The following is a 26,215-nucleotide window of genomic DNA, read 5'->3' as shown; positions in this document are numbered from 1 at the left end:
GAGAGGTCTTTGAAAAAGTTCTACAAGCAACTAATTTTAAGAAGTTAGAAGTTCTAGTTTGGTTTATACCGTTCAGTTCAATCTGATCGTGCATTTAGACAAAACGAAAATCTGAAGTGCAAATAACTTATGAAAATATGTCTGATTAGGCTAGTAGGTAAGATACAAGATTGTATGTTTGATAAAAACATTTTAGTCATCTGAATTGTCTACATAGGTATGCATTCAAACAAACACCCAAAGTGACAGCTTTGTTACTGGTTACAGTATGTGCTTTGGTACTGGGGCAAACTCAGCAGCAATATTTTTGATCTGCATGGAAAAAAAGTTGATAGAATAAATAGTCTCTATAATATATTTTGCATAAAGCTATTAAATGCATTGTTTTACACACTGTCCCCATTTAATCCTCACATCTACCCTGTGAGTTAATTACTATTATCATCACAATTTTGCATATTGAAGAAACTGATTTTTTTTCCAAAAGGTTAAGAAACTTACCCAAGCTAGCAGGAAGTCCAGATTTAGACTCAGATCTACTTGATCCTGATGCACATAAAGTAACACTTCCTTGCTAGAAGAAAAGATAATCCCCAAACTGCCTGCCCACCCCTTTTCCCCCTTATCTTCAACTAACTGGTCATCCTAAGTACCCCTGCATTAACCAACACAGCCTGAAAACCAGGCCTTCAATATTGTCCTTATCACTCTTTCATGCCTAAAATTCAGGAGATGATAAACATATAGCAATAATTGATTCATTTTTTTATCTCACACATTTGTATTGAGTATCTATTATGTACTAGGCACCATTCCTACCAACTGAGTGGTGTGAACCAGAGAGCAAACTGGACAATGATTCCTACCGTCATGGGAGTCCCAGTATAGTGGGACACAGGAGCTATATATATATATATATATATATATATACACACATATATATATATGTATATATGTATATATATATACGTATATATATAAAGAAAATCAGCATCGCTATGCAGAAAATCAAAACAGAATGAAGTCCCTACAGAATGACTGGGTTGCTGCTTCAGAAGGCAAAATAGAGAATATATGAGCAGAGACCCTGGATTTAAAGTGTTTGATATTGATTTCTGGCTTTACCACCTATTTCCACTGTAATCATTAGCAAATTACTTACCTTCTCTTTGCCTCAGTTTTCATGTCTAAAAAGTGGGAAGAATGGGAATGCCTATCTCATGAAATTTTGCCAAGATTAAGAAAATATATGTAAAGCACTTAGAACAGTACCAAGATATAGTATGGTACAAATAAATTCTGCCTGCTGTTTTAAGATTGAACAACCAGAGGTAACATTTCAGCTGATTTCTTGTCTTGAAGCCAAGATACAATCATGGCCATCTTCTTGGATATAACAGCTGAGTCTCAGAGATGAAACTCTTCTTATTCTTTAGGTTTTTCTTTTTTAATAATCAAACCTTCTAAATTATATACACATGAATATAAATTATATAATATTGTCCTGCATTTATATGCTAACATTACATTTAAAAATGCTATTTGAAACAAGGTTTTTTTTAGTCTTTTAATTTTAAAAATTAAAAATTAAATGGAGACATAAACATTTACACTCACTCTGCTGCTTTAGCAACTTCTCCCTAGACTTCGTGAGTTCACTCTCTACCTTCCCCTTCGGGGGAAAAAAACAAACAAACAAACAAACAAAAATCCCCAAACCTCCCCAGCTCAGGACTTCAGGCTCAGTCACATATAGCTCTGGTCTTTTGAAGCTTTTAGGGGCCTCGCAATTAAGCTGAGCTCCAGGAATTTCTTTATATCTGCCTTAAAAATGTGTCTGTTTGTGGCTGTTCCCTCTATTCAAAATCTGAAAGCATTTCTTCCACTCTTCAAATCCTCAAATCAGGCTTCTAACAGCTTAGTCCAGCATCTCAGTGAACACCCTAATTAGTGATCACAGTCTGATGGTCCAGATGAGGACTGGAGTGGAGGACACGGCCTTCTTGAAGGGATGGTCTGGAAGGATCATCTGGAAGGCCCTAGTAATGCTACCTTTTCATATAACTGGCCTTGCCTTCCCTGAATGTTCCTGACGAAATACTTAACTCGTCCTCCTGACTTCCTGTGTAACCATCAGGGCAGAACTTTCTTGGCCCTGCTTCGCTGCTTCTCCTTGGTGGCAGCCAGCTTTTAGCCCCTTCTTATGCCAGAGAGTTTAAATTAAAATGAAGTAGGTCTTGTTTCTTCCACTTCTGTATTTGGGGTACAATTTTGTCAGCAACTTTACAATGAAATTTTTCTGTATTTTAAAGTGAACACTTTTATGCTGCTAAACCTCTTATACATAACTAAGCTAAGCAAGATCATGTTTTCTAAGCTGCAAACATTGCCCCTCAAAGGGTACAAATGTCATTTTGGGGGTTCATCCTTCTTCTTTTATTTAATAAAGTCCTTCACTGGCTCCTTTCCAATCTTGAGGCATTCCTCCAACCATCTGCATATTCCCCAGAAGATTTCTAGTGATATTAAAATAACTTTACCTAATATCTTCATCAATAGCTTAATATTTAATGAGCACCTGCTAAGTATAACACCAAGAGCTACGAGGGATCAACAAAATATAAACCTTGTAATATCAGGCTTGAAAAGCTGCTTTGCCCAAACTGTTATTAATATAAAATCCTAGGGCTTTGTTGCCTTTGTGAATCTAGTTTAATGACATTCAGGAAAATAGTATTATAGTGGTAAATAGGTTAATAATAACCAGACAGTTTATGTGACCCTAAACCACAGGGGGGAAAAATGGAAATAATATATTTGGAAAACATTACGAAGCACCAAGACAGGTGAAGATAAATTAAGACTCTTTGGGCTGTTTAAATAAAAAATAAATTTATGTTGCTTTATCCATGTGGCTATATCTCTCTGTCCTCAAGGAAGCTTATATAGTCTAGTTCTGGAGATAAGACATGAACACAAATAACTGATGAAAGGCAGTAAGGGAAATCCCTGACTTATGTGAGTCTACTACATATAAATCACCCTGCAGAGAAAGCGACTGCGTGATCTTACATTCTTTTCCCCCTTTTGGAACGCTATTGCTCTTCCATGTCAGATAAAGAATGGGTAATGCCCAAACAGCCATATTCTTAACTTTTTCTACATCCTTTACTAATTGTCCGTGTTTTCCCAAACTGCGAGAGTAAGATCAAAAGAATATCGTTAAGTTTTACCTTAATGCATTGAAATGAGAAGTTAATAATTATTGTTTTGGTCAGCTCCAGCAGCTATATTTTTACCATAAGCTAGGGAACTTATAAAGAACAGAAATGTATTTCTCACAGTTGTGGAGGCTGGAGGTCCAAAGCTAAGGTGCCCACATGGTCAGGTTCAGTGTCTGGTGAGCACCTGCTTCCTGGTTCACAGACAGCCGTTGTCTTGCTGTTTCTTCACGTGGCCAAGAGACAGGCTCCCTCAAGACCCCTTTCAGGACACTACTCCCATTCCTGAGGGCTCCACATCTAATTCTAATTACCTTCCAAAGACTCCGCCTCCTAATACCAGCATAGAGGACAGAGTTTCAACCTTTGCATTTTAGAAACATCAGATCATAATGATTATGCACTTCTGATTGCATACAGATCAATGAGAATGGTAATGATGCTTTGCTTCTACCTTCTAATCAGTGATCACACACCTTTACCAGATTGCTCCTTCAAAGCAATATAATATACACCATCAGTGTGTACCCAGTCCAGAAATCAGCTGATTACGGTCATTGCTGATAGAATATTTCTGAATCAGTGTTTAGCTCTTGTGTTACCCACTAACTAAACTGTATCACGATTTGCAAATAGGATGTTTGTTTACCTGTTAGTTTTTTTTTTCAGCCCCTTCTCAGTTTCCCCTTTTACATACCGTTCACTGAAAATGTACATTAATTTATGTTAATTTCACCATAATTCTCCTTCCCCACACTTTCTTGTGGCCTTGAAGTTGTGTAGTTTGTTGTTAATGAATGACTGTCTTGCAGTGTGAACCACCTAATTCCCTCTGTTCTTTGCAGGCCCATCCTCACCTCTGTCACAGGTTACCCTCCCTGCTGAAATCCCACCGTCACCACAAGTCACACTTGCCCTTCCCCCTTCCCTCCTGTTCTGCTTGCTGCTTCTGGTTCCCCTTCTCCCCACATATGCACAGATGCCCAGTCTCTGTCCTCTGCAGTCCAACCTTTATGTTGCCACCCAATGTCTTGTTACAAGACAAATCTGCCCAATAACACAAGATCCAAACAGCTTAGCTTGGCATAAAACTTCCTTCATCATCTGGCTCCATATAACTCCTAACATCCCACCTCCCCCATCTTCACCTACCCCCCCCATATGTCCTATTCTCTACCCACACTCAGTCCTTACCCCTTCTTGATTATACTTCCTGATGGTCCCCTGCCCCCTCCCCCTGCCTTTATCTTAGCCAGAGCCAAATTCAACTGTCTGGTCTCGAGTGAAGTCTCTCCTGACTTGCCCTGCGTTGTCTGCCTTCTCCTCTGTGCTTCCTTGTACTTGGTTTCTACTCCTCTCGAGCAGTTATTATTGTGTATTACAACCATCTGTTTGTGTATTTACCCCACAGAGCAGATTATAAATTACTTGAAATAAAACCATGTCTTGTTCACTTTTTTCTTCCCTTGTACCTGTCGCAGTGCCCTGTACCCAAACTTTATTATGTTTTATGTTTTTTACAGCTCACATTTATCATCATCAGAATGGATAATAATCAAATTCTCACAGAGCATTACTAAGATAAACACCTACTTAGGCCATAATAGACAAATGTTGATTTCAGCAGGAGAACCCATAAAGAGAAAGCTTTTGTGTATGCTGTTCTTAGAAAGTTAGTAATTTGATTTATTTGAAGATATCAGCGTCTGGTGTTTTGGGATTTTTGTTTCTTTGTTTTTTTAATTTTTCTATGAATCTCTAGAGAAGACCACAGGAAGAGTTGAATTTCAGGTACTACATTATCAGTGTAGATCATATTACATAAATAAATGTCATTATGCTTTTCACGATATAAGGTTAATTTAACCTTCATCTTGATATTTGAAAAGATTGTTGTTGTTGTTTATGATATAGATGGTGTACATAAAAACTACAGTGGTTTATGTTTTTTTGGTTTTGTTTGCATTTTCTCCCAGTTACTTAAAAAACTGACAACAAAAAAACATTTCTAGGGTCATAAAAACAGTTCATTTCCATATCTGATTTGTTCTAAAGGAACATAAACCTCATATTAGACATTGTGCATCAAACACGAGTTTGCTCGAATCGTGTTGTTCACGCCATCTTTATATACAAATAACACAAGATGTCTTTGGATCCAGTTTATTAAGAAGTTACCATCCAGGTGCCATGTGTTAAACATTTAAAACTTATTGTCATGTTGTATATCATCTCTTCATTGTGCTTAGTGATAGGTACAAAAGTAATTAATTGTGCCAAATTATAAAATAAAACTATGAATCATTTTATAAAAAAATATGTAGCATAATTGACAGTGTGATCAAAAAGAAAAGTAGAAGATATTACATGATTTTTAACCATTATTGGCAACAACTTTTTTTTTAATTTGAGTATTAATAATATTCAGAAAAGGTTGTTGAGCGTCATAGATTTGTAGATATAGCTTTACATATTTGTTTGATAATACTACTAGGAACTATTGTTGATTCTGTAACCCTTTTAACTAATTGTAGCAAGATAAGATTGAAAGTCTTATAAATTATCAAATAAAATGTTCAAGAAAAATATTGCTCTTCTCCTTTCTTCACCTCTCTTCCTTCTCTTCCTCTCATCTAAAGAAAATCAAATACAGAATTGAATTAAATAATAAACTATTGGATTTAAAGAAAGAATTTAATTCGGTTTATAGTTAACAAGTTATAATAGTTTTATTCAACTCACTTTTAAAGTGATTTAATATGTCACATTTTTCTTCCTGGCAGGAACTAATTCCAGAGTTCTATTACCTACCAGAGATGTTTGTCAACAGTAATGGATACAATCTTGGAGTCAGAGAAGATGAAGTTGTGGTAAATGACGTTGGTCTTCCCCCTTGGGCAAAAAAACCTGAAGACTTTGTACGGATCAACAGGATGGTAAGAGAGATTTTGTTTTTGCTTGAGCAGTCCTCAAGAAGTGAAAATACTCTGTTGCTTTATTTTGTTTCTAACTATTTAGCAAATTGTCTTTTAACATCTGTAAACACAAGGTTAAAATTTTAAGGAAGAAAAGGCAAGCATTTTACTACTGTCTTTTGACATCGTTCTTTATTGTGGAGTGGATGTTCCTTTCATGAAGACTAATAAAGGAATGGTAATTCAGTTATATTTGCTCCCTTAGGAGAAGATAATCAGATGAGCATCTGTTCACTAATATAAGATATTCTAAAATGCTTGAAATAAATGGCCATTTCTTATTTTTGTCTACCGGCTAAATCTGTACTCTTTTTTGACTCCTAAAATATTCAAAAGCAAATAATTTACATTGAGAATATATTTGCATGCAGGAAATTATAAGTTATGAAACATACCTTAAAATATAATATACTTGTCTTTAAGAGAACATCTAGTGAACATTCATAGATTGAAAATATCATTACTTTTTTAAATCTATAGGACAGATACCTGGTTGTTCAGATAGAAAATGTGTAAATAGAGAAAAAATGTATAAATAGAACGTTTGCATGTGGGAACTTTATAGCTTTTGGTATATTTTTATCCATTATTTAAGGAGATTTTAATCTCAATGTGGCTATGATATATGGAAATGAACTACTTTACCAAACAACCTCCCTAGTGTACTATTATTCTTGGTAAAGTGAGGAATTATACTAAAAAAGCCAGTGACCCAAAATATGTATATACTTTTTAATATTTTTAAGTTTATTTATTTGGGGGGGGAGACAGGGGCAGCAAGAGAGGGAGAGAGAGAATCCCAAGCAGGCTCTGTGCTGTCAGTGCTGAGCCCAATGCAGGGCTTGAACTCACAAACCATGAGATCATGACCTGAGCAGAAACCAGAGTCAGATGCTTAACTGACTGAGCCACCCAGGTGGCACCCCCCCCAAAATATTTTTTTAACCCTGTTTCACTCACTCCCAATTTTTTCCAACTGTCTTATAAATGTATTTTGTTTTGCTTTTACACCTTATTTATATGAATCAGAATCCAAATAAAGTCCACATTTGCAATGGAGTTCACATAGTCCTTAGTTCATTCTTTTAGTAAGACTTACATAATTCACACATGTCAGGCAGATAGAATTCACTTACTGTACAGTTCACCCACGTAACATAAAAAAATAAATGGATTTTAATTTTTTTTACAGAGTTGTGCAAACATCACCACAATCAATTATGAATATTTTTATCACTCCATAAATAAACCCAGAACCTTCAGTATCTTCCACCATTTTCCCCAGCCAACCCTATGCACTACTAACCTACTTTCTGTCTCTACACATGTACTTATTCTGGACATTTCACATAAACAGGATCAGATTATATGTGGTTCCTGCCTCTACCCCCTGATTTTGTATGTGTATGTCTCTCTTTCTCTCTCTTTTTGTGGACTTCACTGTCAGTCACATGATCCCCTCAATTTGGAGCTATATTTTCTTTTTTTTTTTTTTAATGTTTATTTATTTTTGAGAGAGAGAGGGTGTGTGAGCAGGGGAGGGGCAGAGAGAGAGGGAGACACAGAATCTGAAGCAGGTTCCAGGCTCTGAGCTGTCAGCACAGAGCCTGATGTGGGGATCGAACCCGTGAACTGTGTGAGATCATGACCTAGGCCAAAGTCAGACACTTAACTGACTAAGGCACCCAGGCACTGCATATATTTTCTTTCTTTAAGAAATTTTACCAGGGCACCTGAGTGGCTCAATCGGTTAAGTGTCCAACCTCAGCTTAGGTCATGATCTCGCAGTTCATGGGTTTGAGCCCCATGTGGGGCTCTGCCTGGAGCCTGCTTCAGATTCTGCCTCCCTCTGTCTCTCTGCCCCTTCCCCACTCGCACTCTGTCTCTCTCTCACACACAAAAATAAAATAAAACGTTAAAACAAATTTTTTTAAAGAAATATTTTACTTTTGCGCTGCCTGGGTGGCTCTGTCGGTTAAGTGTCCAACTCTTGATTTCAGCTCGGGTCATGATCTCACGGTTCATGACTTCAAACCCTACGTTGGGCTCAGTGCTGCTGGTGCAAAGCCTGCTTGGGGTTCTCTCTGTCTCTCCCTTTCTTTCTGTCCCTTCCCTGCGTTCTCTCTCTCTTAAAGAAACTTAAAAAAAATTTAAAGAAATATTTTACTTTTAATATATTTTATTTTAGAAAACTGTTGCTCATGTGGTAGACCTATGTTTAAAAGTACTCTTTATATATATTATCTGCAATCTGGTCTCCCCCTTTGAGGGAATATCATGTATTTTGTAATTTGTAGATATGATTTCTGACACTTTTCAACCTATAAATTGGTACTTCCGGATACATGGGGTTATTTCATGCACCTCCTTGAATAACAGATTATTTCTTCAGTTTGTATTTTGAATGTGAAGGATTTATACTTCTATGATGCATTATATTTCTAAAATCTATACTTATTTTTAGAATTGGCCATCCATTTCCATACTACTCTTACATACTTGAATGCTGCCAGTAATGTCAGTGTAAGGATACGGGATCCACAAATTCAACCCTAGAAACTGCTACGTATCAGTAGCTCTCAGTCACAGCATTCCACAGTACACTTGTGGAGCCCAGAACTGTGCCTGACGCAAAGTAGTTGCTCAGTAAATATTTGCTGGGTGAATGATTGAATCATATAGGAGTAATAATGTCAATGATTTCAATATGTGGTCTGTTATGTCCAAACTAGTTAAACTGAACGAATCCTCCATTCAGGCGAATAAAGTAGCCAAAAATTGTTGGACCAGATTTTTCTCTTGTTCACACGATCGCACCCAACCGATTAAACAGAACCTTTCATGTGGGTGCTAATAATGAATACCATATTGGAAAGAGTGTGACTTAGAGTTTAATAATTTCCTGCTCTTGAACCTGGGCTCTGCTGTTTACTAGCCTCATTGCCCTGGGTAAATGAGCATCTATGGTCTTCCCATTTCTCACCTGTGAAATGTGGAGACATACTTTATAAGTGGTTTTTTTTTTTTAATCATTATCATAAAATGCATTTGCTTTCAGTGTACAATTGAAGGATTTTTAGTAGATTTACAGAGTGGCGTGACCATCCCCACAATCTAATTTTAGAACATCTCCATCATCCCAGAAAGATCCTGTGCCTATTTTCCGTCACTCTCTATACCCACCTCCAGCCCTAGGCAACCATTAATCTGTTTTCTATCTCCACAAGTTTGCCTTTTCTGGACATTTTATGTAAATGGAACTGATTAATACGTGTTCTTTTGTGTTTGACTTCTTCCACCTGGCATAGTTTTTGCGATCAATCCATGTTGCAGCCCGTGTCAGTACTTGGCTCTTTTTCATAACGGCACTCCATGTTTTGTTGATCCACTCATCAGTTGAACATTTGGGTTGTTTCCGCTTTGGGGCTGTTGTAAGTAATGCCGCTCTGAACACTCCTGCATCAGTCTCTATGTGGACCCACGTTTTCATTGCTTTGGGATGTATACCTAGAGTAGGGTTGTTGAGTCATGGTAAATTTATGTCTAACTTCTAAGAAATTACCTATTTTGCAAAGGGTCTGTACCATATTAGGTCCCCACTAACAACGGATGCCTGTTTCAGTCCTTCCGCATCTTCACCGACACTTGTTATCGCCTGTTTTTTGTTATAACCATTCTAGTGAATGTGAAATAAAATCTCATTATGGTTTAATTTCCATTTTTCTAGTGACTAACGATGTTGACTGTCTTTTCATGTGCTTTTTAGATGCTGAAACATCTTACATGTATTTTAATAAAACATTAAGTAGTGACTCATTACAGATACAACCTTTGTGCTCCTCATTAGTGAAATGCCTACAGAATTAATAATTTTATTAATGATATGCCTAACTGAAAAAAGAAAAGGCATCTGTGCTTCTAAAAGCAAATCCTCAAGGTAGCATCATACACAGAATGTCTTCAATACAGGGAAAGAGAATTATTATGGATACGAAACCATCAGGTAATTAGTATTGATATAAACTGGATAAGACCATACACTCTTGACTAACTTTGCATAAAAATCATGAGGCTTCTGGGGCGCCTGCGTGGCTCAGTGGGTTAAGTGGCCGACTTCGGCTCAGGTCATGGTCTCACAGTTCGTGAGTTCAAGCCCCACATCGGGCTCTGTGCTGACAGCTTAGAGCCTGGAGCCTGCTTCCGATTCTGTGTCTCCCTCTCTCTCTGCTCCTCCCCCGCTCATGCTCTGTTTCTCTCTCTTCTTCAAAAATAAAGAAAAACATTTTAAAAAATCACGAGGCTTCATTCATCTAATATGATGGGTAGTAATATAATCCAGCTGAATAAACATTCCAGATAAAATAAGTTTCTAGATTTTTATAGTGAAAACTTTTTTGCAGACTTGTTTTTTCTAAACTTTATCACTCCTTCGCTCCCTATCCTCTTATACAAAAGAAGAAACTTCTTCTCTCTATTATGAGTACCCATTGTTATTGTATGAAGGATATACTTCTATATTCTTTTTATATTTTCTTCTGTAAATTGTGAGCTATCAGCACACTTCCCTTTATAGCCATACCAATTCAAATGTGTTGTTTAAAATCTCCAGTCTGCAAAACCAGTTAATCAGATGTATCAAAGCCTCATGATCAATGAGTCAGTCAAATGCTAATTGAGGCCCTGGAGGAAATGTATACTTTGTAGCTTTGGTAGAGTGACTGTATCTTCTGCCTCAGGTTTTATTGGTCATTGTTTGATCACTTCCAGTGTAGAAATGTACCAAAACATGAAATGACAAAATTCTGCCTTTAGTAAAGTGGAATGTTATTATACACGGTGCCCAGTTTGCACCCCTGCCCACAGCTAGCTCTACGGCTAGTAGCCTACGACATTCTCCTGACTTCTCTGGTGTAGCTGCTTACATGTTTTTCTCTACTGTCCTCACTCTAAGACTTACTGCTCACAACTGCTGCAAATCGGGATGTACATACGCTAATCTTAGTCACCTTACCCTGTAGCCCAGTGATGGTCCTGAGTCATCCCAATAGGAAGGTTGACCAAGATGCAATAATGGCAGTGATAGTCCTTACACCCTGTGCCACTTTTGAGTGTTTATTCTTTGTCGGATACTTGCTAGAGCTTCAAATACATTATTCTTTTAATCCTCAAAAAGTCTTTTAGGAATTATCTTGGAACCCAGAGAGGTAAATGACCTTGCCCAGATATCACCTACTTATCAAAGTGGCCGTGTTACTATCCACAGTGCTCAGGATAAAATGATGATTTAAGGAGCTGTGGAAAGGGAGAAGGGAAAGAAACGTGTCTTCTAACAAGAATCAGTACCTTGGGGTCAGTGGAAGAAAAGAAAGAAATGAGTGAGCATTGAACCAAAACCAGCAGGATGTTCTGGCCCCAACAGCCATGTAGATCTGACTTTCTGAGATCTCATTTCTACCTCTTTCTCCCCCAGCCCTTACCCTGTGAGGCTCCCTTTCCAGCGGGTGAGACCTCTGCTTAGAGTGCAGCAGTTGTGAGCGGAAGAAGACTCTTTAACTCTGCAGATGGAGGAAATGTAAACTTTAGAGGCACACACAGGATTTTAGAGCTGGAACAGATCTGTATTTCAATAAGGAGACGAAGACCCGGGAAGGCTACATGACTCACCCAAGTGCTTTTTCTACTTACCATACCTAGCGTTGCAGATTGGAACTCTGAATGTCGTGTCTCCTGGACCCACTGATAGTCTCTGAAATGTCAGCTGTATATTTAATTAAATACGGCTTTATAGATCGACTTGACAACCAAAGCAGATTAGACTAATACTGTTTCCCCTGCAATATCTATTCCAAACACCACCTTATAAAGGAACTTTGGAATAGAGCTTATTTGTTATTTGCAAACTAATTATATCTATGCATGGAAGATTGCCAAACACCTAATTTTGACTGAGACTTAAAATTGAGTTTTAATTTAATTATTTAATTGAATTGTTCATGTGATCACCACATAAGATTTTTTAAAAAGTCTCTTTTCCTGAGAAATACCTGATTCTCACCAAATGGTTTCGTATCATTTGGATCTTAAGAGAATTAGGATTATTCATCAAAGAGAATTAGTATTTTTCATTGAAAGATACAGCCTGAGGGGCACCTGGGTGCCTCAGTGGGTTAAGCGTCCAACTCTTCATTTTGGCTCAGGTCATGATCTCATGGTTTGTGAGTTTGAGCTCTGAGTCCGGCTCTGCAGTTCAGAGCCTGCTTAGGATTCTCTCTCTCTCTCTCTCTCTTTCTCTCTCTCTCTCTTTCTCTTCTCTCTCTCTCTCTCTCCCCACCTCCACCACTCACACGCACACATGCTCTATCTCTCTCTCTCAAGAATAAATATACATTTTTTTGAAAACTTAAAAAAAAGAAAGATACAGCTTAGGGCGCCTGGGTGGCTCAGTCGGTTAAGCGGCTGACTTCGGCTCAGGTCATGATCTTGTGGTTCGTGAGTTCGAGCCCTGCATTGGGCTCTGTGCTGACAGCTCAGAGCCTGGAGCCTATTTCAGATTCTGTCTCTCTCTCTCTCTTTCTCTCTCTCTCTCTCTCTCTGACCCTCCCCCACTCATGCTCTGTCTCTCTCTGTCTCAAAAATAAATAAACGTTAAAAAAAATTAAAAAAAAAAGAAAGATACAGCTTGAGAAATGATTGTAACATTATAAAGACAAGTTAAAGTCTAAAATAGATTTTCCCTCTTACTTCAAGAAAAAGCAAAATTTATAAGTATAAATTTTGAGTAATAAATTATTTTATATTTATAATTGCTCAGAGTACTTCTGTTGAATATAAATAAATAAACTACAGGAAACATTTTAATCCTGATACTAAACTTACCAGTTGCTATAATGAATTACCTGACTTCTGTTTACATACCTCTTATATCTTGTCTTTCTATCAGCTTAAGTGCTGCTGAACAAACTTTCAGACAAAATATAGTGCTTCTTTAAAATAAATCTCACTATTTACTATCAATGTAAATACGTTGATATTTACGTTGAGAAATACGTGTATTTATCAAGCCACAAGAATGTCATCAAGCCAAGTTCATACAACATACTACATACAACATATATGCTATATATGAGCTATAAAGATTGCATATAATGTGGTGAATTAACTGTCCCTCAAAGATGTACTCACGTATTCAAAACAATTAAGTTTTATAACTGACTAAAATATGAGGGATAAATACTTGTGCATTTCTGAAAATGTCGTAAAACATTTTCAGAAATGCATAGTAATTTTTGCAGTTCTTTTTTCATTGAGGTATAGTTGACATATAACATATTATTGTTTATATGTATTATATATTACATTTTTATTATAACAACAAGTTCCAACTTGTTTTTGTGAAGAAGTGAAAGAAGCAAGGCACTGGGGTTTTTCTTTATTCTAAGCCAAATCCCTGTTATCTTGTAGCCATTAATGAGTCAGGTAAGACTTTTGAACTAAATCTTTACTCCATGGAGTGAAAGGCTTTACCTAAAATCCCGCATATTTGGGGAAATCCAACTGCCCCTGTCTTGGTTCCATGCAGCACCAGAATGCAGGGTCAGGTTCAATCAACCGTGTGTAGGAAGTGCCTGCTAGCACAGAACAGGTGGCTTGGGAAGTGTTTATTCTTCCTGTTGTCTTTCCCTGGGTTTCCCTAGAAGAGACCCTGAAGAATAGGAAGGGAAAGCTACCATGGCGTCACCTAGGCTCTGCATCCATAGCCGCCACTCTTGGTTGCATCAGAATTAGAGCTAATGGGCAGCCGGAGAGAGCTGTCTCTTAGAAGAACAGTCCTAGACATCAGAGCGAGCAAAGGACGTCTTTTGAAAAGTAGCGTGTGTCTGCTCTCCTCCCTCAGTGTCTCCTGCGCTGCTTTCCTTCAGCTTGCAGTTTTTCTTCACAGTATCCTGTTCTTAGCTGACTTTGCTCCAGCTTCTGGTCCATTTCCCCATCGTACTGCTGGGAAATGATCGCACTGATGTCATTCAGAAACAATGTCAGGCATCTGTGTTAACAGTAGGAAATTTAATCAATCATGTGCCTCTCTCTCTCTCTCTCTCTCTCTCTTTTACTGAAGGAATAGTTATTGGATGAATATTTCCCTAATATACAAAGCCTGAGTTATAACAGAAAATATAGAAGGGTTTAAATTTCCCACAAATTCCATGAACAGAGCCCTCATTCTTTTATATTGTTTTGTAACGTTAAAAGTTTCTGACTTTGTACCAGCTGGGTAGCTCATGTAGGATTTAGTTCTTATGAAATAGGTTTAGAGAAAATGTGCTCCAGTATATTTATAATTTGGGCTGGGATTATCTTCAGTTATTTGAAGGAGTTCTTTGTCATAAGCCTACAGTATAAAATGAAAATGTCATATATCCCAAAGAAATGACATTCAGGGTGGTAAAAAAACGTTCATTTCTTCGTGAGGATTAGTATTCTGTACCCATGAGCACATTCTCCTCCTTCTTTCAAGATGTCATTCAGGAATTCAAGGCAAAGAAGGCAAAAGTAATATTATAAAAAGGGATGACATCATTGACCATAAATCAGTTTTTATTCTCTCACAGCAGCAATTGGAAAGGTATTTGATGTATTTGTAGAAGTTTTTATGTGTAGAAATTTTTAGATAGGCATCTAAATTTTAATTTTTTTAAAGTGAAATGGTACTTTAAGTTTTAAGGATGTATTTTTCTTTTAGTTAATTGGTGTTCTAGTTATGGGAGATAACATATATAATTAATTAGAGTTGTTTATACCTTGTAAATATAGTGACAAGGATTGTGTTTTACCAAACTGTGAAATTCAAATTTTGGCCTCATTGGAAAAGCTGGAAAAGCAGTATAGACACTTTGAGTAGATATTTCAATAAATTCTGAATGCATTGAGTTCATACGTCAAGAATTGGTTTAATTTACCCACACCCAGCTAGGCTGATTACAACTCACTCATGAAACATTAATAAAGCACTGTGTTCAGTTCTAACATGATTATAATCTGACCTCTCCACAAAGGACAGAAATAGAAAGTATCTCTGATAACATTACCCTAATGCTGGGTTCATCAATCATAATCTGCCCTTTTTTAAAATTTGTTTTAGAAAAAGGCCTTTCACGGATGTGCACTGATAATCTCATCCAGCCCTCAACCCACAGGTCCCTGGTGCTCCCGGACCACATGTAGAACGTTCTCAGTCTGAGCAGCAGTGCGACGTGCACTGAGGCAGAGAAAGAGAACTGAATGTCATTTCACTTTTGCTGTATTACCTCCTTTATAAGATCTCCATGTTTTAAAGAAAAAAGTCTCTTTTTGATAGGTAACAGTTTGCATTTGGGTATATTTTTATGCTAAGAAAAAACGCCCTGTTCAAAAAAGAATTTGTAGTAAATGAGAATTTTGGGAGGTGTTTTGCAGCAACTCAGAATACTGAGCTAGATGTCATGTGTTTGCGTGCACGCTCTGGCCCCTGCTAGCTGTGACACCTTGGACAAATAAGTCACCTTTAATCTCTTGGAGTTTCAGTGTCTTTCAATCTATAACTGGGGATCTGCCTATTCCATAAACCTTCACGGAGAGCCAGCTCTGAGTAAGGCATTATGGAAAACACAAAGAAGCATTGAACAGGGACCCTACTCAAAAGAAAGCTAAATTAGAGAAATTCTTTCTTTATCCCAGTCATTGAGGTCCTGTTACACAGTTCATACTTCTCTAGGCTCTGGAAACACTATCATGAGCAACACAGCGAGTGGCCTTCAGGAGCTCCCACTCTAGTTAGGAGCACAGACAAGTAAACGTGTAGTCACAGCAAACGCTGATAGGGGCTATCATCCATTCATTCAACAGATATGAGTGTTCCAGATGCTGTTTTATGTGGTTCGAGTATACCAGTGAAACAGACAAAGATCCCTGCCCTCATACAGCTTACTATTGATCGAAGGCAGACAGACAACAAAATAGTAAACAAATAAGTAAAATATGTAGTGTGTGAGAAAGTAATCAATAGCATGGAAAAAAGAGGCAGTGAAAGGTAAAGGGATCAGGAATACACAGATTGGTGGTCAGGATCCCCTCAGTGAGATTTGCATTAAGACTGGAAGGAGGTGAGGGAGTGGATCAAGTGACTGTCTTGGGGAAAGACCATTGCAGGCAGAAGGACCATCTGGAGCAAAGGCCCTGTGGCAGGGATGTGCTTCCCTCGGAAACCAAGGAGCCAGGGGGGAGTGAGCAGGAAGGGGGCACCTAGTACAAGACTGAGCAGTACCGAGGTCAGATCACAGAAGGCTTTGAAGGCCACTGTAAGCACTTTGAGTTTTCACTCTGAGTGAAATGGAAAGCCATCACAGTACTTTGGAGCAGAAGAGTGCCATGATCTTACTTACATTTTGAAAGGATTGTTCTGGCTGCAGTGTTGGGAGTGAACTGTTGAGGCACAGGGTAAAATCAGGCGTATCTGTTAGCAAGTGTTGTGAGAGATGATGGTGGCTTGGACCAGGGTGGTACCAGTGAAGGTAGTAAGAAATTAATCAATTCTGGGTGGGGTTTTTTTAGTGGTTTTGTTTTTAATTTTTAATTTTCATTTTAGAGAGAGAGAGAGAGAACGTGAGTGGGGGAGAGGGGAGGAGGGATAGAGACAAAGAATGTTAAGCAGGCTCCACACTGAGCTTGGGCTCCAATCCCACAACCTTGGGATCATGACCTGAGCTGAAATCAACTGACCAAGCCACCCAGGCACCCCAATTCTGGGTGTATTTTAAAGTTGGAGCCAGCAGTCTCTTTCTGCAACTTTCTGGCTGTGACCATTTTCCCTAAGATTTCTCTAGGCTTACAGAGGCAAGTAAATGGTAGGGGGGACAGGCCCTGTAAATGTAGAATGGTGATGGATAGAGCAGGAGAAATGGGATGGGGTAGAACATTTAGTGCCTTTTGTCAGCTTAGAGTTTGAGCAGAAATTTGAGCAGCAGGAAAAGCCCAAGTTGACATGTTTATCTCCCACTACATTGTGATATTTTTGAGGGCGTGGAATGCTTGTTCATCTGTATATCCTCCAAGGCTAGGCTTGGCTTTCTAACATGGGATAGAGGGTCAGTAATTTGGGGCTGGAGAGAGATTATTTTCCCATTGTTTATTTGCATTTCAATGAGATATACCCCTAGAGATCAGGGCTTTTGTCTTGTTTACCATAGTATCTCTGGGGCCTAGAATAACTGCCTGGCACATAATAGATGCTCGATATTGAATGGATGATGGATGAATGAATGAATGAATGAATGGCTGTTACCTCTGTTTGAAAACCTCTTCCCCCAGATGTCTTTATAGTTCACTTCCTCACTGTGGTCCTTAATTATCACAAACTCAAGGAAACCTTCTCTGATCACCTCCTCCAAAATAGCAATCCCCTCCTCATCTATGCATACTCCTTAACTTTCTTTCCTACCTTTCTCTTTTCTTTAGCACTTACTGCCTTCTGACGTACTGTGTGTCTCACTAATAATTGGGGGGGGGGGGTGTCGATCTCCTCCCGCTACAGTGTGAACACTGCAGAACAGTATTTTCTTTTATCTACTGCTGTAATCCTAAAATCTATAATATTGTCAGCGCATAGCAGATGGTCAGTCAATAGTTAGTGAATGAATGAATGAGCTTCTTTCCCACCCCTGACATTTTTTCCTTCTTGTTACCAACACTTCTTTCTCATTGCTTAATTAATTATCCAGTAATATTTATCAAATACTTTTAATGTTAGGTGGGGTCCTATGGCAAATGGAAAAGAAGCATTAGATATGATCCCTATCTTCAAAATGCTTATATTCTAATATATACAGTATTGCAAGTTTGAAACAAGTGCTAATTGGTAATGACCCCATTTGTTTGTATAGCGCTTTCCAATTTATATGCAAATTGATTTTCACAAGTAAATGTGTATACATAATCTTACTGCATTAAACAGGAGGGTACAGGTTTCAAGTGTCATAGAAATTCATAGAAGAATTCATAGAGTGTGAGCTGGAGAACTCAGGAAACAAACATTGCACTTGAGTAAGAAGGATGGCTAAGACCTCAAAAAGAAGCAGGAGGTTGAAATGCTTTCATCTTGAGGAGAAAGGAGCCACAGAGGCTCAAAGGTTGTACCAGCTGCTGTGTGCCCCGGGGGTGTGAATTGTCTGTGCTTTTTGGAGCCAGGAATCCTATCAGCAAGTCCCGAGAAGTCATGGTGGACAGTGGGATCATGATTTGAGAGGCCTTAGCGGCCAGGTAAAGTTTACCCTACCATGTTTTGCTGGGAGGAACCGTGGAAAATTTGAGATAGAGGATGACCATAGGAACATGATGGTTTCAGAAGTCTATGTCCCCAGCAGGGTGCAAGACAGGTTAGAAGAGAGAAACAGGTTGAGGACTATTGGCAGTCGCCCATGTGGAGAGCAATGAGAGCTAAGACCAGGGTGGGGCGAGTGGGAAGGGAAAAGAATTCTCTGTATTTATACATCCAGTGAGCAATCACGTAATAGGATAATTTAAGTTCCCTGCAGAAGATGTAGCGCTATGATTCCTGATTGCTTAACTCTATGCAACTCTCTTTAAGAATTTTTTCAAAATCAGAAGCAGATTTTTGAGGCAATAAGAGAAGGGGCTTGGAAGTATTCTTGCTCTTATCTAGAAGAGGAGATGGAAATTCAATATTCTTAAATAAAAGAATTCAGGAGAAATAAATATTCTTTCCTGAGAGTTCATTCCAGCAGCCTAGTTTCCTTTTTCATAAGTTTCAGAGATACTTTATCCTAAACCTGCTGGAGAAAGAATCCTCTAGCATCTAATCCCCATGGGACAACATGGAAATGGGAATTAGGTAACTATTATCCATCTAAGAGATATCCCTCTACGGTGTAAATCTCACTCCTTATTTCCTTCCTCCCAGATCCCCAGGGCAGAATTATGGATTGGGAATTGGTTTATCTAGGCTTAAAGCAATTGCTTCTGCTTTTAGATATGCAAGTAGAGGGTAAAGCAAGCTATTAAGACCATTATAACCCTAATAGCTTGGTAATCAAGTGTTTCTGTATATTTTTCCATTGTAAGTATTTGCAACAAAATCTTGTTTCAGAGTCCAAAATGGGCTTGTGCAAGAAAACATAGTTCTGTAAAGAACAAATAAGCAGAGAGCACGTATTTAATAACAGACCGATACTCTTTAGAGTACAGTTAAGTCTCAGTGTCGGACTTCAGCTTTAGATAGGTCTTTATGCTTTCATTATGGATTATCTAAAATTTGATTCTTAGGTATGTATTTGATTTAGAGTTGGCTTTTAGATGTTCTAACTGGATTTTCTCTTCTCTTTGCACAGTGACCAGCAAGACAAGGTATAAGACAATATATAAGACAGATGTTTAAGACAGACGGTGTATGCAGTGTATAATGTATAACACTATCTGTTGAATCTGCTACCTTATTGTTTCTTTGCTATTTAATCTTGTAATGCCCCTCCCCCCAAAAAACCTGAGACAAAATTATTTAAACAATTAACTTTCCATTGATTCACTCTGCTGCCTCTCCAGCATATAAAATAGGATAGGATAAATAACTATAGACTTTAATTGAATTAAAGAGTGTTAGAAAATTTTTAAATTAAAAAAAAAAAAAACATATAAAGACTGTTAGAAACAGGGGAACCTGGGTTGCTCAGTCGGTTAAGCATCCGACTTCAGCTCAGGTCATAATCTCACAGTTCATAGGTTTGAGCCCCGCGTCGGGCTCTGTGCTAACAGCTCAGAACCTGGGGCCTGCTTCATATTCTGTGTCTCCCTCTCTCTCTGCCTGTCTTCTGCTCTCTCTCTCAAAAATGAATAAACATTTAAAAATTTTTTAAAAAGGTTGTTAGAAGCAAATAATGACATAATAATTTTTTAATTGAGATGGAACAAATATTGAGAAAAATATATAAAATATTAAAATTAGCACCAAAAGAACTAAGACTTAAAAGTCTTTAAAAATTTTAAATGGTAAAATCTTCCCATCTCCAAATTATCCAAGGCCATATTATTTTACGGGTAAATTCTACCAGATTTTCAAGAGATAATAAAGTCATTTCTTAGTAAGTTGTTGCAGAAAACATGGCCATCCATGAGGCTAGTGTGATCTTGACTCCAAAAGTAGCTAAAGGGACCAAAAAGAATAAATAAATAGGGCCATTTCATGTATGGATATAAATACAAAAATTCTAAGTCAAGTATTATCTAACAACCCAACAATTATGTATATAAAATATGTGAGTGTATATATGTGTGTCGGATCAAAACTAATCCTTCAAGATTAGGAAAAAGACAGAGATGCTCCATATCACCACTATTATTGAATGTAGTCCTCAAGGGTGAGAACAATTCTATAAGAAGAAATAAAGAAGTTTTAGGTATATGGGGCACCTAGGTTGCTCAGTCAGTTAAGCACCTGACTTTGGCTTAGGTCATGATCTCATGGTTCTTGAGTTCGAGCCCCACATCTGGTGAGCTCGAGCCCTGCATCAGGTGAGCCCCACTTCTCTCTCTCCCTCTCCCTCCCTCTGTGCCCCTTGCTCACTTGCATCCTCTCTCTCTCTCTCTCAAAAAAAAAAGTTATAGGTATAACTAATTACCACAAGCAAAATCAACTTATAGAAATTAATGGCATTTTCTTTACATCATCAGTAACCAACTATGAAATATAATTTTAGAAATGTTATCATTGCATCAAAACTTATAGACTATCTGAGAATTCCCACATCCTTTATGGAGAAAGTATTAATTTTTAACTCTAATAAAATACATAGAAAATAATCTGTATAGGTAAAGAGACATTCTGGGACCTTGGATGGGAAAACCTAGTAATCAATTTTCCAAATTACTGCACGAATTTATTGGACTCCCAATCACAATTATTTTGATGTATCCATGTGCACTTATTCTAAAAGTTACAGGGAAGAATAAAGGTCCAGAAATAGCTGTATTGACTCTGAGAAAGAAAAAGAAATCCACCAAATACAAAGATATCTGAGAAATAAAGACAATTAAAATAAATAAAGGTAACAATAGAAATAAAAAGAATGGGACAAGCTGGAGACTCACACATATCCAGAGAGAGAGAGAAAGAGAGGGAGAGAAGAGGAAAGAAGGAAGGAAGGAAGGAAGGAAGGAAGGAAGGAAGGAAGGAAGGAAGGAAGGATAAAAAGAAGAGGGAAGAAGGAAAAAGGGAGGACAGAAAGCAGAGAAAGAAAGAAAGAAAGAAAGAAAGAAAGAAAGAAAGAAAGAAAGAAAGAAAGAAAGACCTTGCAACCCTTTTATTGGTTGTAATCACTTGGCTGCTGATTGTATTTGCTTTTTCTAGGTAGATTATCATATATGTAAACACTAGCAGTTTTACATCTTTGTTTCAAATATACACACACTAAAGATGACACTACAGACCACTGAGGAAAGGTGTGTTTGTTTAATGGATGGTATTGGAAAAACTGACGTACTATAAAAACAAAAATAGTACTGGATCCCTATTTAATACCACATATGAATGAAAGTAGACTCAAGGTGGATTAAAGATCAATATGTGAAAAGTAAATCCATAAATATAAAGGTAATCAAAATTATAGAAAGTTATCTTTGTAACTTCAAATCAAAATCCCAAGAGCATAAAAATAAAGAGAAAAAAGTATTTGATTATCTCAAAATTAGGAATTTCTGTTCAACAAAGAACAATATGGATAAAGTTCATAGACACATGACATTTGGGGGAATTCATCTGCAGTGTTTAAAACCAACAAGGAACTATTATCCTAAATATATCAAGACCTTTTGCAAAGTAACGACATAAAGATAGGAACCTCCATAAAAAGATGAGCAAAGGGTGTGAACAAGAAATTTATGGAAGAGGAAACCCAAAAAGCCAACAAGTGTATTAAAAAGATGTCAAGTTCCTTAGTAATCAGAGGAATACAAATTAAAACAATGAGATATTGATTGTTTCGTATCTATTACACTGGCTAAATTAGAAACCTGTATAATATCAAGAGCCAATGGGGATGTGGACATATAGAACCCTTTATGCACCACTGGAGGATGTGGAGCTGGGCAGCCATTCTGAAGAGCACCTGCAGACTAATGGCTGCTAAGTCATGGGGTTTATACACATCCATGTGGTGACACAGCAGTCCTACTCCAGATTATGAGTCCCAAAGAAATTCTTACAAAGATCCAAAAGGAGATGCAAAAGTGGACATTTATCACAGCATCGTATCATGGGGACTTAGAGGCAGTCTAATGCTCATTGCTGGGGGGAGTTCTATGCAGCCATTAGAATCAGTAGACTACCGGGGCACTTGTGTGGCTCAGTTGGTGAAGTGCCCAACTCTTGATTTTAGTTCAGGTCACAATCTCAATGTTCATGAGTTCAAGTTCCACTTTAGGCTGACAGTATAGAACCTGCGTGGGATTCTCTCTCTCTCTCCCACTCTCTCTGCCCCTCCCCTCCTTTCTCTCTCTCTCTCTCTCTCTCTCTCTCAAAATAAATAAACTTAAAAAAAATCTTTAAAAAAAAAGAAACAATGGACTACCTATACATACAGTGACATAATCTTAAAAATCAATGCTAACTGGAAAAAAGTAAGAAACTACATGAAATCTATAACCCTATATCATTTTTATGAATCAAAAATGCATACACAAATAATGAGTAATGTTTTATAAAAACACATGCAAACAAAAGGAGAGACTTCAAACACATTACAGATGTTGCCTCTGGTGGAGGAAAGAAATGAAAGTAGTGGATAGAGATAAAAGAGAACAAATAGATTTTTAAAATTGAAATTAGTGAAAAATAATCATTCCTTCCACCTCTCGTATCTGCATTAGGCATTTTATTCAATAATTGCTTTACTCTACAGAATAATAGTGAATTTCATCAATCCTTTCCAAATATGTTGTTAAGATTTATTTGAAATTGTTGCTGATTAACTGATTATGTGATGATGTTGGTAGAATCTTCCTTTAAATAATCTATCTGATTTCAGTATTATTTTGAACTCCTGTGAATACATTTGGACAATAGCTACTCCATAACTTTTTGTCTTTCATCCTTTTCATTTATTGTACCAGGCACTAATTAGACTGACTTTTTTCTTAACTAACTAGTTATACTGCACTTACAAAATCATTTGTGTACATTGACCAAACCAACATTTATGACGTAACCAATATAGAATTTTAACCAACCTCGTTCTTCTATTTTAGTCTCCTTCCCTGTGCTCTAGTCTGAACTATTATATCAAGACCACTACGATAGAGAATACAAAAATCCTGTTCAATTTCAGTACAGAAATTACCCTTTAATAAAGTCTAATTGTTTATATTTCTGAATGAGAAACATGCACAATAATTGGTTTAAGTAAAATATCAAAACTTTTGAGAGAAATAAGTCAAGAAGAAGCTGAGGGGAATAAAATTAGTAGTAAAATGTGATCACAGGAAAAGTTGAAAAGTATCATTCAGATATTTTATAGATTAAAAAAATGAAGTGTAATTATCAGAAGGCTAATTTAAGAAATCATTTATTAATTAAGTGAATCCAAATTGGTGTCAACACGTTGGAAATCAGGGTCATGAAGCCAGAGAATGACTTCATTCACATATTTAGTTACAGCTGTAATTTAGAAAATTGTGTAATATGGCTGCACTTAGTTGCAATTTAAGAAGCTAGTTCTACAGCTTTTGTTCATGTTGCTGAAATCAGTGTGCTCTTAAAATCAATAAGAAATTGATGACAGGTGACTGCAGTAGGTGAGAGGCATAGTGAGCCATACAGTGATTGTCACTGCTCATATCACAGGTGTGAACAGAACTCCGTGTCTGCATGGCCCAATACCTCCAGAAAGCTTATGATGGTTTCTTGGGGAATGACAAGGCCTTCTTTTTTTTCTGACCCTTTACGGAAGCTTAGTATGGTCATTGGTTGTCATTAATTTGCATTCATTTCCTACTAGCTAGCAAACATCTAAAATCGCCCAAGGATTTCTACCCTGTATAAAAGCAAGGATTCATTTGTAGCAGCAGGAGGATGTCCCCTTTTCGTAGGGTTAGAGGTAAATTTGAGGACTTCAGGCAGGAAAATAAGTGTGTATCAATGCATTTCTAATAAAATTGTTCAGTTTTAAACTAATGCTTAAAAATTAGAAATGAAATTATTGTAAAATTAGAACAGGTACTTCAAATTATTTTGTTTTAAACATGAATGTGGCTTTTTTGAGAAATCTACTTAATATTAAAAATTGTATCATATACGTAGCTGGAGCCACAAGAAAAGCATTTTAGAAAGGGAAAATTTTCACTCAGGTCTGTGTTTTATTGGAGGTTGTATGTTACCATTTCTAGGAATAGGATGTGTAATACATATAGATAAAATAGGGTAAAGCAAAGAACATATTGTACTCCTTTATATAGAATATTTCAAACTAAGAATAAGGGAGATTAGCTCAGTTTGTACTGTCTCTTATTTCTTTCTTGACTCATTACAGGCCCTGGAAAGTGAATTTGTTTCTTGCCAACTCCATCAGTGGATTGACCTTATATTTGGCTACAAACAGCGAGGACCAGAAGCAGTCCGTGCTCTGAATGTTTTTCACTACTTAACCTACGAAGGCTCTGTGAATCTGGATAGTATCACTGACCCTGTGCTCAGGGAGGTAGGTGTTAAATCCCATATTATTCCAAAAATTTCTTTCATCTCTCAGAAAGACATTTGGCTTTCCATCTCTTTCCGTATACATTTCTTTGCAACATCAATTTTTACAAAACATAAATTCCAGAGTTTTTACAAATGTAGGAAAATGAATAATATATGTCAAAACCAAGTAATGAGACCATCATGTTCTTCTTTTTTGAATTGTAGACATATATAATGCACTTCAATATCCCTATTTTGCTTGTTTTATTTTAGCGTCTTCATTAAAATGCTTAATGCTCAGTGTGTGTTATTAATAAAACCTAGTGGGACATTTGAATATGAATAGTTCACATTAAAATAATCTGCCAGTATATATTTTCTTAATAAAAGCAAACTTGCAGACTTCTACACAGAATGCCCAAAAAATGCATTGATAAAATAGATGAGGGTATATATAGTATTTTATTCCAGAATATTCACCAAAATGCATCAATGAAATAGATGAGGGTATAGTATTTTATCCATGTAGGTTCTTACCCTGAAAGTTTATAGCTAACAGTTGGGAATTGTGTGTGAGTAAGTATTTTTAGTGAAAATATTCCTGGAAAATATTATTTAAATCACTTCTGCACTGCACGAAATGACTTCAGATAGGTGAAGGAGTAAAGAAGCAACAGCTGCTGGGTGAGCATCACTGCCAAGGAAGCCATGCCCCAGCCCCCATTCCACCCGGTAGCTGCCATCTGCTGTGTGCAAAACAAGCAATCATGGAATGCTTGTTGTATTTTTTACTTTTAGTCTTAGAGGTGGAAAACTTGTAGATTTGGGAAATAAAGCCCTATAAGAAAAATTTGCATCCATAAAGTTACTTCTTATATACCTCTACAAAAGCAAAATGGTTCCATTTGTATGGCTTCAAGCAGAGAAAAGAAAAGGGAAGAGGCTCACAATGAGTGCTCATTGGACCCTTAGGGCTGAATATTCAGAGAACACATTGTAAGCACGTTATTAGGTGCAGTGTTACATCGTGTTGTATGTGCAAGGAAACGGATTATTGCCTGAAGCTGGAGGAAGGGAATAGAGACAGAGAATGAATGAATGAGAGAGAAGTCAGATAGTATGAAATTCATCAGTGAAAGAAGGGATTTTCTCTACAAACCATCACACTCTCCTGATTTAGTATCCCCTGTACAAACTGTAATCAGATTATTTTGTAGAAGATATTCTCAATTATTCTGTTCACAATATGCCTTTGTTTAACACATGTCCAGTTCTGTAAACGCCTTACAGATTGTATTCCCCTTTTA

General features: G+C 37.2%; 1 protein-coding gene across 12 annotated transcripts in view; it reads left to right on the top strand.

Annotated features, from left to right (window-relative positions):
• The window catches only part of NBEA (neurobeachin), a 697,478-nt gene that overhangs the window by 627,483 nt on the left and 43,780 nt on the right, over positions 1 to 26,215 (top strand). For all 12 annotated transcript variants that reach the window (XM_086713686.1, XM_086713662.1, XM_086713695.1 and 9 more), the window contains 2 exons: positions 6,005 to 6,157; positions 24,760 to 24,927. In XM_086713686.1, the coding sequence (XP_086569812.1) occupies positions 6,005 to 6,157; positions 24,760 to 24,927 (321 nt within the window). The remainder of the gene's footprint in view (positions 1 to 6,004; positions 6,158 to 24,759; positions 24,928 to 26,215) is intronic.

The sequence above is a fragment of the Puma concolor genome, chromosome A1, assembly GCF_028749965.1.
Source record: "Puma concolor isolate L17-30 chromosome A1, mPumCon1.1.hap2, whole genome shotgun sequence".
NCBI lineage: Eukaryota > Metazoa > Chordata > Mammalia > Carnivora > Felidae > Puma > Puma concolor.
The sequence above is the reverse complement of the archived record's forward strand: the minus strand, read 5'-3'. Positions and strand labels throughout refer to the sequence as shown.